General features: G+C 45.0%; 1 protein-coding gene across 2 annotated transcripts; it reads left to right on the top strand.

Annotated features, from left to right (window-relative positions):
• The first annotated feature begins 1,806 nt into the window (after window positions 1-1,806).
• dhtkd1 (dehydrogenase E1 and transketolase domain containing 1) lies at window positions 1,807-14,408 on the top strand. Of its 2 annotated transcripts, none has more exons than XM_061677045.1 (17): window positions 1,807-2,075; window positions 2,888-3,040; window positions 3,618-3,829; window positions 3,948-4,142; window positions 5,011-5,280; window positions 6,062-6,233; window positions 6,649-6,847; window positions 7,707-7,943; window positions 8,486-8,628; window positions 8,693-8,832; window positions 8,901-9,051; window positions 9,679-9,785; window positions 10,633-10,797; window positions 10,894-10,976; window positions 11,540-11,703; window positions 13,644-13,729; window positions 13,804-14,408. In XM_061677045.1, the coding sequence occupies exons 1-17, from the start codon at window positions 1,904-1,906 to the stop codon at window positions 13,903-13,905; spliced, it is 2,751 nt and encodes a 916-aa protein (XP_061533029.1). In that variant the 5' UTR covers window positions 1,807-1,903; the 3' UTR covers window positions 13,906-14,408. The 2 variants fall into 2 exon arrangements, with proteins under 2 accessions (XP_061533029.1, XP_061533028.1); XM_061677044.1 differs by having other exon boundaries at window positions 7,707-8,019; window positions 8,544-8,628.
• Window positions 14,409-14,572: the final 164 nt, after the last annotated feature.

The following is a 14,572-nucleotide window of genomic DNA, read 5'->3' as shown; positions in this document are numbered from 1 at the left end:
TGCTTTTTTTTTGGACAGTATGGTAGCTTTGCATTCTTTTTAGATAGTCTTCATCAAATAAGATGCATAAAGTTTATTATTTCCTCATAACTGGTGATTTAATAGATGTTCCTTTTGTTTTGTCTTGATGAAAAGCCAAAGTGGGTGCATCTTGATGTGAACTTATGTTTTCTTTGGAACGAGAGTGGGATTTAAAAAAAGGAAGGAGGAAAAACAAAAATCCGAGGCATACACAGGCTTTTTCCGATTTCTACAACTGGTTGTTCATAAATAAATGTCTTTTGTACCAGTGACACTTTTATATTGGAAATTAAAAGAAAATAAATCTAAATTGTCTGGCCTCTCAATGTGGCCTCCTTGCCTTGAACAGGTCTTTTTGCTTTCTGCTGTTATGATTATTATTACTATCAACATTTTGTGTCTTTAAAACGAAAAACAAGAAGCAAAAAAAAAAGATGCCTGGTTTTGACTTTACTCTGCTCAGTTAGTCAATCTGTTTTTGGGGGGGTTGGGATCCTCTAAATGGTGGTAAGTTTCATGTTAGTATTTGTGCAGTCATCTGGATTTTTGACGTGTGTGGATAATTGTCTTAGTTTTAAGAGTTAACTAATGATTTAGTTTGAGCCTTGCTTTTTCCTCCCCCCCACCCCCCTCTAAAAATCTAGATTTTTTTTTTTTTTGGTTGTGTGTGTGTTTTTTGTTAATATCCCCCCCCCCCCCCCCCCCCCCATAGCAGAGTGTGTAGACGAGAAACTCTGTTGTTTTTGGTCGATGTTTGTTCATATGTGGTGTGTTTCTTTGCCTCTGTCTCCAGATTAAACCATTTCCCCTAATATGGACGGCGTCTTTGTGTGTGCTGTTTGTTCAGTGGCGTACAAACATTGCGAAACGACCCCCCCATGCCTCCCCCTTTGTGCGCGCGCCATGTTTCGCTAACCATTTTCACCTCGCTGTGCTTATTTGCTTTATTCTCTTAGTTGTCAATTTGGTCTTGTTGATGAAAATGTTTTGACTCAAGGCCCTAAGGATTCTTGACTGGTACACATGGGTATTTCAGTCCTACAATTGCAGGCCCTGGTCAATTACTTCAATTGATACTCATTTTTTAGGCAAATCTAGTTGATTCCTGCTTTGTGCATAAATAGTCTAAAATAGAAGCAAAGTCAATATCTTGAGATATGCACTTAAATAACGGACCAAGCATCAACAGTGTCAACAAGAATATATTTTCTTATTCTCTCTCTGTCAATTGACCAAATGTAGAGTTCACATTAACACATTACAGAAAGACACATCTAAGCTAATCTCCATTTCTTTTTTTGAGTTGTAACTCAAAACTCGCAATTCCGAAATACTATTTCAAAGTATCAACAAATGCTAATTAAGAAAATGGATAAAAACGGGAAAGGAAAGACGTTGGCGATCTACAACAAAACTCGAAATTACGAGTACTTAAAATCAAAACAAAACTTCCCTGATAGGGGGTGGGGGGGGGACTGCCAACATAAAAAATATGGCACTCTACACATAAACCTCTAATTTACGAGTTTTGAGGAAGTACATGAACATCACATTTCGCCCGCCACCTGTTGCTGACGTCATCACCAGCGGGTGCTTCAAGTCTTTTTGAGTGTTTAGCACACTAAATGCAATTGAAATAAGATTTAATCGTCAAAATTTAAGTATCGTATTAAATACACACTCTAAATAAAACTATACGACAATCATGCAGACTTTGGTGAAGGCGGAAATATGCTTGGCGTCGGCCAATCAGCTTTGACTTGGCTTTCTCCTCCCTCCGCCCGTGCCGAGTGGCAGTATGGCGGCCGTCCTTCTCATGTAGCCTTCCGCCAAATACGACTCTTCTTTGCGCTTGTCTCCATTTCAACAAAACAAAAAAAACATGTCGGTCGCTCTTTTCTTGAGAAGCTCCGCGAAGAGGCCGCCGTTCGACGCGTTCCGCCTGGCCGCCGGTGGCTGTTACCACACCGAGAAAGGCGTCTTCGGATACCGACCCAAACGGAGACACAGGGAGGACAAGTTACTGAACGACCGCCTCGCCAATTTAAATCAAGGTCAGCTACTTGACACGCATGCTGGCATAGTGGTTGGCACGGATAAGCTAACGTTTATGAGCAAATGGCCGTTCGGCATTTAACGGCCCCTCGTTTTCGTGCCTTACAACTCAAATAACCAAACTGTCCAGCGCTGAGTTCAAACGCAAAGACAGTAGACCATACGTAGTCTCGTTATTCATTTGAATGGCCAGTAGTTACCCTAAATACAAAAATTCAGGAAGACATTTTTATTTTCTTTTATCAGGGAAGCTCAATTGTACATAAAAATAGAGGGAAGAAGTTTGGAAAAAATGTTTTTATGATTTTTTTTAAAAAAGTCTAAATCCTCTGATTTCAGCCTCTTAAAACGTTTTGTACTTCCTCAGTCCTCCCCGAAAGCAAACTCATTATATTTGTGTTTTAAGCAAAACGACATTCATGGACATTGGCTGACTTAGGCAAAACTGTTGATTTGGTTTTCCCATTTTATTACATGTTTTTAAAGGTGTGTTTTCGGTAAGATGTATCCCCCCCCCCCCCCCCCCCCCATCCAGTTGTTATCGCTAGCTCATGTAGCATTTGTTGTTAGTTCGCGATGTCAGCCAAGCTCTGGGAATACAATTTTGATCTTCTCAGTATGAGCATTATGCAAGTTAATAGGGAAGTATTTTGTGTGCAGAGAAGTTACTTCTATCGGAATCTGTGCTTTTTATTTTTTGTACTTGTACCTAAGTAAAGGAGTTGAATCAGTACTTCTACTTTGACCAGACCGGAGTCATTTTGTACTTGTCCAAAGACTGTCTGACAGTTTTTGTTGGTTCCGGTTTCAGATCACGGCCTGGCCCGTCTGGTGGAGGCGTACCGAACGCATGGACACAAGCTGGCCAAAATTAACCCCCTGCTGCCTCAAAATCCCGTCGTGGACCATGTCCCCGAGATCAGCATGCTCACAGGGACCCTCAGCGGACGGCTCAACACCTCAGGTTGATCAGCATTACTCGACAATCGCAATATTTTACACACGCCGACAACTTTAAGCTCACACGCACGTTATCATCTTCAACTGATGAAAGCAAATTCTTTAAACACATTGTAAACCCATTTGACTGCAAAAAAAACAGCGTGAACAGTCTAGAAAACATATGTACGCATATTACATATAGCATTCCATATTTGTATAAATAAATAGTAGTCGTGCTCGTTAGCGTAGCATACACGGGAAGTTAGCGAACCTGTTTTGCGGGTTTGGTGACGTGACGCACCGCCTGCAGCGGATTGTGTCATTTTTATGATGGACAACTCGTTTTGAACAAAAAGAAGGGAGGAAAAAATTGTGGAAATCTTTTGTGGGCCACACGAAATGACTACGAAGCCCGTGTCTGGCCCGCGGACCTCGAGTTTGTGGGTTAAACAGCGCAGGTGTACCTAATGACCTGTCCAGCGACTGCGGATTGAACACAGGAGATTGTCGATAGCGTAGACTCGACGCGGTAGGCTGGACTGTTTTTGCACCATTGAAAACTGGCACGCAGGTGTTGAGCTCACCTTCCGTTTGTTCAGGGCTGCGTCACTTGGGCAAGGCGGAGGCCTCGGTGGAGGAGGTCCGGGCCTACCTGGAGGAGGTCTACTGCGGCCCCCTGTCGCTGGAGACCGGTCAGCTGAGCAGCGCCGAGGAGAGGGAGTGGATGGCCGACCGCTTCGAGGAGCTCAAGACCACCGCCTTCTCCGCGGACGAGAGGAGGACGCTGGCCAAGCTCATGCTGGAGTCTCAGGTCGGGAGGGGCAACCAAAGTAGACGCTAGTAAATCATCTGAGGATGTCGCAAAAAGTAACAAGGCTGTTTTCACATCGTAAGCAGTACAAAGTACACATGATCTGTTTTCACTGTAGGAGTTTGACCATTTCCTGGCCACAAAATTTTCCACGGTGAAACGTTACGGCGGAGAAGGTGCGGAGAGCATGATGGGCTTCTTCCACGAGCTCTTCCGCCGCTCGGCCCAGGGCGGCGTCGCCGACATCGTCATCGGCATGCCGCATCGAGGACGACTCAACCTCCTCACCGGCCTGCTCGAGTTCCCACCAGAGGTAACGGGAGAAACGTAAGGGAGGCCGTCTCGCGTTGTGGATCACTGACGGGAGGGAAAAGTGAGTGACCGTTGGTCATCAGAAAAAATTGAACAAAAATACCGCCCCAAATTAAAAACAAAACATGGTTCTGCCAACTTACAGCTTTATCTTTCGTGCTGTGCATCCATTGGGGATTGTTCTTTCTCTCTGCTCTCCCATTTGCTTCCACGCGCTGCGCTTGACCCGCCGCTTTTAATCCCACAAATCGTTGGGGTTGGCAAACGCAGACCGAGACAGCCCTCGCGTACGTTTCCCAAGCTCCGACTGGAGTTCTTGTCGGCTGAAATACCGGCATTTTTAGACGCCCACGAACGACAGCTCACGACTTAACGGTTTCGCTGGTCCATTTTCCATTTGACGTCGCTCGGGAACCTCTATGTGAGGGGAATTTAGATTTCTGCCACGTTTCACGTAAATGAGGCACTTCGAAAAGTGAGCTTTGGTGTGGGGCCGCAGAGAACGTGCGGTCACGTTTTCGTTAGACTGACGACTCGACTATATAGCGCTTGATGTAAAAATCCCTTTGTCATTCCCTCCTCCTGAATCACGAGCACAGGATTTTTGGTGACGTTTTTAGTAAACTGTAAAAAATCGACATGTTGTGACTGTGAACGTTCAGCGAACGTTCCTCAACACAGTTTAAGAGGTTGAGAGGTAGACACGATTTACAATGAACCTTGCTCTCTTCCTGTTAAATTACTTTGTTTCTATCACTGTCAGCTTTTTATGCAGCACACAGTGTCCGTCTGTACGTCTGTCAGTCGTATCTGATCAGTATCAATGATGTCCATTGATGGAATCCATGTTCGTATCTTTCCTTGCGTAGCTGATGTTCCGCAAGATGCGGGGCCTTAGCGAGTTCCCCGACACGTCGCCCGCCATCGGGGACGTCCTGTCCCACCTGACGTCCTCGGTGGACTTGGACTTGGGGTCGGGGCTGTCTCTTCACGTCACCGTGCTGCCCAACCCGTCCCACCTGGAGGCCATCAACCCCGTGGCTCAGGGCAAGACGCGGGCCAGGCAGCAGCTCCGGAAGGAGGGCGACTACTCGCCCGACGACGACGCCCGGCCGGGGGACCGAGTCGTCTGTTTGCAGGTTGGCGGTCGGGGTTTAGCACCGGAACTTCGACCGACTATGCAACCGCTTAGGACCCTTGCGAGCGATTAACCGTCAACAGAGCATTTATATATTTTATATATATTTTTTTTATTTAAGTAGTAACGATGAATAACATAGTAACATAAAAAAAATGTTTGGGAGGTAGTTTGTTTTTATTTTAATTTTTTTTTTTTAAGTAGGGCGTTTGCACTTTTTTTTTTTTTTTTTATAGTTTGAAGACCTAATTATTCAACTTTATAATAAAAAATTAAACCATTAAACCACCTTTTTACTGGTGACTTGACATTTTATTTTTTTAATACTCAGGTTTTTTAGTCGTTATTAGTAAGTGATTTTAAGTAATTGTAGTGAGAAATATATATATGTAAAAGAAAAATGAATTATCTTATTTTAAAAAATAATTAGTGATTTAATATTTTGTAAATGGTAAAATACAAAAATATACATAAGCAATTTTGCATGTACTACAAGCAATTTTGTATTTTAAATTCCTAATTTATGAATTGAATTGAAGGTCGAAGAAGGAAACGCTGCTGCGTCGGTACGTTCAAAACGATTTTTAACTTTTTGACCGGGCGATCGGCCGGTTCAAGCTGTCTTGAGTTTGATGCGATACGATTCATTCGCGCTCGCTTATTCTACATTCAAAGCTGTTTTTGTGACACTCATACAATCTGTCCTTGTATACATGGACTATCAACGGTTCACGCCTCCAGTTTGAATTTCCTAAAAGAACGTTTGTTTGTTCTGTGCGCAGGTCCACGGCGACGGCTCTTTCCCCGGCCAGGGGATCGTTCCGGAAACGTTGACTCTCTCGAACCTTCCTCACTACAGAGTAGGTGGAAGCATCCACCTCATTGTCAACAACCAAGTGGGATATACCACGCCATCCGAGAGGGGGAGATCCTCTCTGTACTGCAGCGACGTCGGTCAGTCAACTGCTTCCTTCGAGGCTTACAACTTCACGCATGTTACAATGTCTCACCGCGATATCGTGGTTCATTGTTCGTGCTCTCGCAATATTGCACGTTTTTAACTTATTAAACCACACACACATACAAACGGAGCATAGAGCAATACTCACAGGCCTATATTCTCTCTGCTCTGGGGGAACAACCGCTATTACGAGAGCTTAGTTGTGGACCTTCTCAACTTCTTTGAATTACGCTCTTCCGATAGCGCTCAGTGCTGCGCTGCATCTTGTGGCACAATGTGGTACTACAGTGGAAGCGCACAAGTCTAACTTTGCTTCGAAAAACTTGACGTGATAGGGCAGTGGGAACGGTGACGCGATATAGCGGGGCGCACTGTAAACGAACGAGACGTATGACATCACAACTCCAGGCAAGATGGTGAACTGCGCCGTGATCCATGTGAGTGGCGACGACGCGGAGGAGGTGGTGCGGGCCACTCGGCTGGCGGCGGAGTACCAGCGGCGCTTCAGGGGGGACGTCATCCTGGACCTCATCTGCTACCGCCAGTGGGGCCACAACGAACTGGACGAGCCTTTTTTCACCAACCCGGCCATGTACAAGATCATCCGGTCAGTTAAAGCGCTGTGCACCAACTTACGAATTTTTGTAGTTAAGAGTCGTCGCTCGGTCGTCGATTTTGCTCTGCAGTGCAAGCGGGGACATCGAGTGAGTCGTCCTCGCCAGTAGTTGGCGCTACACTGTGACGGTTTGACACATCTACCGATCATCATGTGCGTCGGAAAGGAAGGTCTTTGTTCACAATTAACATGTCATTGTGTGAATTGACTTATGTACGGAACGTAGTAGTGGTATCGTATATGGTATTCTATTGTCTGTCTACATGCGTTGCTGCCTTGTTTGTGTCCAACGGTCACTTGCTTAAAGGGTTGCAACACCGCGACTATCGATGTTATCCCTTCGCCCGTCTATGGTGTTTGCATTTTGTGTTAGCATTAAGCAAAGTTGTGCAGATGTTTTAAATACACAGCGTGTAACTCTCTTTGTATAATGTTTCGTTTAACTGTAAACGCTAACTCGGAGTGGCAAAAAACAGTTTGAAGCCTTTTTTTTTTTTTTTTTTTTTTTTTTTTTTTAACAATTGTTCACAATTTGCCAAACTGCTGCTAAACGCCTCGCGCTCGTATTTTGAATTTTTTGCCCACAAGCCAAGGCGAAAACAAATCGTCCTAGCGACGGCTCGCAACGATTTCTCACGGGTGCCTGCTTTTGACAAAAGAAAATGTTTATATTGATGCTTGACTGTAATACCTTTCCAATTAAGAATATTTCCCAAATTCTCCAGGTTAACTTCCCATGGAAATGAACCCCCGATACTTTGCAAACCTCCTCCAGAGACCAACCTCTTAGTATCCAAGCCATTACGAAGTCTATTTTCCTTGATAGATCCACTTTCTTGCTTCCCGGCAGCTCCCGCAAGAGCGTCCCCGACTCCTACTCGGACCAGCTGATCTCCGAGGGCTTGATGACGGAGGCCGAGCGCAACCGGATCAAGACGGACTACTACGGCTCTCTCAACGACAAGCTGGCCAACATGACCGTGTACAGCCCGCCGCCCACCAACCTGCAGGGTCGCTGGGGGGGCCTGGCGCAGCCCCAGGCCCGGGTCACCTCCTGGGACACGGGCGTCGCCGCGCCGCTGCTGCGGTACGTCGGCGCCAAGTCTGTAGACATCCCTGAGCATATCCAGCTGCACAGCCACCTCGTCAAGACCCACGTACAGGTACGGACGTTCACGGCGTATCGTGAACGCTCGTTTACCGGGGCGCGCGTTCCAGACTCCCTGGCAATAGGTGAATATTTGCAATACAGAAGAGACCGCAGTAAAAAAGACATTCCCATCCCAAACGCTTTTAACACTTTCTGATAATTGCAAAAAATTGCTGGCATAAATAAAGGATGATATATATTTTATCCCAGTGCAATTATAATGGCCCTCAATTATTAGCAGATTTTAGGTCCCGATCCCCTGCGAACAGCGGGCGTCCGCTGTACTCTTCTAATTGCCATGAAAAAAGAATGAGATCAAGGTTTAAAAAGCAAACTAACCGACAAAACTTCAGTAAGCAGGGGATAAGTTCCAAGAAAAAAAAAATGCGCAAATGGGTGAATTTGCAAAGGCCGTTTGCGCAGGTTCACTGTAATAACTTTGGGCCCAATGATGTGAAATTGGCTCTTTTCCCTCACAGGCCGCTGCACAGTGGTTGGGAATCGCTGATTAAAACGATGCTCTGTCTGTGCGCTCAGGCCCGACGACAAAAGCTCGAAGAGGGAACCAAACTGGACTGGTCTACGGCAGAGGCCTTGGCTTTCGGCTCACTCCTTTGCCAAGGTGGGAAATTAGCTTCCGACAGATTGTTCCGACACGTTGACGGTATTTCACGCCACCGCTTCAGGCTTCAACATTCGTATCAGCGGGCAGGATGTGGGACGCGGCACCTTCAGTCAGCGGCACGCCATGGTGGTGTGCCAAGACACCGACGACATGTTCATTCCTCTCAACCACGTCAGCCCTCAGCAGACGGGGCTCCTGGAGGTACAAACGCCAACGCGTTTTCGAGATTTGAGCAAGCCCGCGTTTTGTTGACGGCGGCGTCTTTGCAGGTGTGCAACAGCCCGCTGTCCGAGGAGGCGGTGCTCGGCTTCGAGTACGGCATGAGCATCGCCCAGCCCAATCTCTTGCCCATCTGGGAGGCTCAGTTTGGAGATTTCTTCAACGGTGCTCAGATCATCTTTGACACGTTCATCTCTGGAGGTACACTCAATACATTCTGGGCGCACTTGTAGCACTGGTCGGTCGCACCATTTTTGGAGGAGCTACAGCGTGACCACGCCACACCATAGTTTCGTTTGACAGTGACTCAAGATACGATATTTGCTCAATATTTTGAGGACAATTAATTTTTAAAAAAGGCTTTACTTTTATTTGATCATTTGTTCGACTCAGAGGGGCCAGTTTTTGTCGTCGTGGCGCCTAACTGTCTTTTTCCACTTCGTTTGGAGCATTACCACAACCATATGATTGACATACAGTTAAAAATGATTGCATAAATGTACCACCATTTTATTGATAGTTTATTTTAATGAAAGTTTGCTTTCCTATACAATCCCCTGTAAAGGAGTCTGAGCTTTTTAACCTTGCACATACTGTATCTTCATATATAACGGGGCTTTGCGAGCTTCATAAAGTTATTAAACCCTCTGCACATGACTGTGTGTACGTTATAATGAGTGAAATGAAAACGCGAGATGAATTGAGCAGGCAATCTTTGCAGTTAGCGGTATGCGACCAATTTGGTCGCAGTCTCAAGGCCTGACATATTCCATCGTATGTCCCTTTCACGGCCAAAGACCTTCAGATGTCAAACTTTGCTGTTTTCAGGGGAGGCCAAGTGGCTCCTCCAGTGCGGGATGGTGATCCTACTGCCTCACGGCTACGACGGAGCCGGACCCGAACACTCCTCCTGTCGCGTGGAGCGCTTCCTGCAGGTGGAAAAAAGCACCACGACCACTGACGGAAGTTCACACAAAAACTATTGTGCGTTACTGACGAGGCGGGACTCACCCGCGGTGGGCCTTGCATTTGGTATCTGAGACTTAATCCACCTCAGAATACCAACACTGGCCCTTTGAAAGAAATTTTAAATAGCATTAGCAATTGGTGCCCAAAGAAGATTTATATAATTGCCCGTTGATACTATAAGATAGCCTTCAAGCACCATCGTCTAAATGAAACTCCTCTACACACTTCAACATAGTTCCTTGATACCAACACGCCATAACATGACACCAAAGCAATACTTTTATTACTATGGCCTCAGCACAAAAGCAGCAAATAAGGACAGTTAAAAAAATAAATTAAAATAAAATAATGAAGGATGTAGGTTCACAAAAAAAAAAAAAATCTGTGCATAGGTGAAATCGCGAGTGCCGAGCCACGAGTACGTGGGGCTTCTCTGGAAAGTTAAAGTTAAAAGGGCCTGCGGTCCGAAATGTGAAGGCCCTGGGCAGATTATATTTACATAGCAACACAGAGGCTAAATTCTGATTGGACAAAAAAAAAAAAATCCCCCCTAAAAAGTATTGGAGGCAGTGCAGCCAAGAGAAACAACACTACATGAACAAAATAGACTAAATTAATACCATTTAATGGACTAAATACCAGAATTTATGTTGTAAAATGGAGATCAGTGCTTTTGAGCAGAAAAGGCCCATTGCTGAAATAGGTTATAGTTTTTAATTCATCCTGTTAACTACCCATCACCAAATGGCGATGAAGGTTGAGTGCAAGTGTGACGCTTTTGTTTGACCCGCCTGCAAACGCTGTGTCCTTTAGATGTGCGACAGTAAGGAGGAGGGCACGGACGGCGACACGGTCAACATGGCCGTGGTCAACCCGACCACCTCGGCTCAGTACTTCCACCTGCTCAGGCGGCAGATGATCCGCAACTTCCGCAAGCCTCTCATCGTGGTCGGACCCAAGATGTTGCTTCGATTTTCCGTGAGCGCCGCCGCCGTCGGCGTGGGACCGTCACCAAAGTCAGCGATTGAACCGATTCGCATTGAGAGGATTTTTTTGTTTGTTCTTCTTTGAAAGGGGGCCGCGTCCAGCTTGACAGAAATGGCGCCGGGGACGTCTTTCAAAGCCGTGCTGGGGGATACGTCGGTCTCACCCGAAAAGTACAAAACCCTCAATGCAGTAATGCAGTGTTACCTTGTTGACACAATTAGCAAAACCTGACTTCAGCACTTGACACCCCTGCAGATTCACTCGTAACAATGTCAGCTTGCTACCTTTTTTTTTTTTTTTTTTTTTTTTATAAACTATCCTGTATTATTAGCTAAAGGACTCCGGTATTTGCTGTTTTTGTGTCTAATTATAAAAGTCGTGCTTCGGTGCCATCTATAGGCAATTACTAACCTTTTAAGAGGGGTATCAATTATTCACAGATTTTCACTAATCGCAGCAGGGCTCAGTTCCTACAGTACGTACAGTACACTGTATAAAAGTAGTTGATTTCTTTAAATAGTTTTTCTGTGGTTTTTATGCAGTAACCTTCAATTGTTTTATTTAAAACGCAGCAAAAGGTAGGTTGAACGGATAAATGGCATTTCGGCTCCGTCATGGAACAAATTCAAGTTGTAAGTCGAGGTATCGCTGTATGAATAGTTGCCATCTCATTTTGAATCATCAGCAGGGGGGGAGGAATTCTTCTTCTTACTCTTCTTGTAATTCCACTCAGTGTCCGGAGAGTGGTGCTGTGCTCAGGGAAACACTACTACGCCTTGCAGAAGCAGAGGGACGCCGCAGCCAAGCAGGACTCGGCGCTGATCCGCTTGGAGGAGCTCTGTCCTTTCCCCCTGGACGCACTCCGCACGGAGCTCAACAAGTACCCCGACGCTAAAGGTGCGTCCACACTACACTCTCCTTTACCGCACCAAGTACAGAACACTCTTTATACCTTGTATACTCTAGTGTCTCTGTCTATATATCTATATATATCTATATATCGATAGACAGACACACAGGGGCAGTGCAATCGCCAATCGCTGTTAATTGCGTGGGATACAATCCAGACCCTCCAGCAATGGGCGAAAAGCTGCTCTCGAGACCATATAAACATTTATTTGATTGCATAGTTTTACCCCTCCAATATGCTGTCGAACACATTTAATCCTAAAATCCATTTGATCATCAACTTCCTTGGTATGCTTCTCGAATGAGTTTGCAAGTTTGTCCCTTATGAATTCACTGCAAAGTGTTTGACGACACGCGCCGTGTCGCAGGGCTACATGCCGAGTTGCCCGTCGTTGTTTTCACCTACCTTGACTTCCTCATTGTGGTTTCCCTTTGACTAAGCCACAGCAATGAGTCTTCATGTTTTCGATTTTTAGTGCAGCGCTACCTTGACTTAAGAGTGCCCCAATTTACAAGTTTGTTGAGTTCCAAGCCATCGTTGACTTTTTTTTTTTTTTTTTTTTGCTATGCGTTGTGTGCCGAAGTTTGCGTTACAAGTGAGCTTCAGTTACCGCTTGAGTGAAGTGGGGAAAAAATGTAAGCCATTAGGTCCACTTGCATGTGGGCAAGGAAAGCCACAGCACTTTTTGCCATTTATTTAATGCGACAAATACAAAAGGAGAGCTCTCATAAGGTGCTGCTGTAACCACAACTCACACCTAGACACTCACACAAAGATGAAATGACTCTTGCCTCTGACATTGCTCACTCGGCCACGCCCCTTAAAGGCACAAATACAACACACGAATATTATAGTACAAACTAGGGATGTCCCGATACAACTTTTTCACTTCCGATACGATACCGATATTGCAGCGATGAGTATTGGCTGATACTGCGATTGATCCCATGGCAGCAAAAATCCTCCTCTTTTATTTTGTAGAATGGAATGTTAGGGATGAGGAACAACTGACCCATTTACTATCAACTAATGGGTTACATAAAGGTCAACCTTAAATATGAGAATATACTTTAATTGAATAACATTTTAAATCAATTCTGAAAAATAAAATCTATATATGTGTGTGTGTTAAATAACCAAAGTGCCATTGAATATAATAATAATAAACAAAATTAGATTCAGACAAATCATCTTAATGAATCTAATACATTTCTATCGACTTAGACTTTGTCAATCAGGTATGCACGAGTGTATACAGAACGAGATGTTGCTCTATTTGGCTCAGTGCAGCGTTTGGAATATACAGTCCGTTTAAAAATGTAATGAATAAAACACATTTGCACAAATGTAGTTTGTATACGTATGCAGCAGTGATTAAAAAAAGTCGGATTTTGAGAACTTCAGCCCTGCCCCCACGAAGCGGTTTTCGCGGCACTTCGGACTACGCCGGATCCGTCCTTCTTTTCCTATATTTATTTAGCTGAACAGGACGGGAAAAAAAGTAAAATAAAATAGCTGCAGCCACACACGCTGTTGTTGCGATCAAGTCTGCTTCCCATGTGTGGATCTGGCGCTGCTGGATAAAAGTGCTGGAACGGATTGAGGAATGGACCGCTCGTATCTGATACTGTTGTTGTTTTTCTTTTTCTGATATCGGACCGTTATCCATATCAAATATCGGATCGGGACACCGCTAGTAATGAATAAATTAGATGTTTTTACACAAGTGCTGTTTTTGTGTTTGTTAAATACACAAAATGTGCTGAATTGCGAGGCTGGAATGGATTATTAGGATTTCAGTTAATTTCATGGGGAAAATAGATTTGATAGACAAGTCAATTTAGTGACAAACGTGGTCACAGAATAAAGCAGTAAATCCAGGTACCACTGTAATGACGGAAAACCCCCCAACGATGTGCCTTCACAGAGTTCATCTGGAGTCAGGAGGAGCCGCAGAACATGGGCCCGTGGTCTTTTGTGGCCCCCAGGTTTGAGAAGCAGCTGGCCTGCAAGGTGAGCCTCGTTTCGTCGGCGCCACAAAAGGATCGCAAAGCCCTCCCAAATTCATCTCGTTCTTTCCTCCTCAGCTGCGCTTAGTGAGCCGACCCGCTCTGCCCGCCCCCGCCGTGGGCATCGGTACCCTCCACCGTCAGCAGCAAGAGGCCCTCCTCGCCGCCACCTTCTCTTAAAAAAAATAAAAACAGACTTCACACTTTCAGACCCAATCGGCTGTGAACAACTTTGGACGAAGACTGTGAACATAAATCGTGTCTCCACAGGTGGAAGGAGGCGACAAATTCGTATGGAACGGAGATTCGAGTTGATTTTTATCATCCCGCTCAACATGTTTTGTGTAGGTAATGGACGCATCATCACGTCACATCGCCTCGGGGAAATTTGACGATTAAACGTGGGATTTGTGACAAATCGTTGGTCATACCGCTGATGGTGAAATGAACAAACGCGTCAAGTTGCCATCATGTTCTAAACATAACGCATCAGCGCTGGGCAAGTGGTTAGCACATCTACCTCACGGTTGGTAATAATTGCCCGCAGATGCCGCAAGGTCTACGTGACCTTCGATTGGCTGGCGAGTACAAGCGGTCCAGTGTGTACCCCGCTTCTCTCGACTCAACTCTATTTTTTGAGCACATAAAAAAAAAAACAGCAATGTTGAAAACAATAACTACAACTAAAACACTTTAAAAAAAATAAAAAAAATAAAAATTGTCTCATAATCCATGTAGATGAGTTGCAGTAGCATGAGTGTATGCCAGGTTCTTTTTGGCCAAACGGGTGGTCACAATTGAGGCCTGTGAATTCTGCCTAGCAACAAATGGACATTAAAAATAAACA

Source organism: Phycodurus eques, chromosome 5 (assembly GCF_024500275.1).
Source record: "Phycodurus eques isolate BA_2022a chromosome 5, UOR_Pequ_1.1, whole genome shotgun sequence".
Classification (NCBI taxonomy): domain Eukaryota; kingdom Metazoa; phylum Chordata; class Actinopteri; order Syngnathiformes; family Syngnathidae; genus Phycodurus; species Phycodurus eques.
This window is presented reverse-complemented; position numbering and strand designations above follow the sequence as displayed.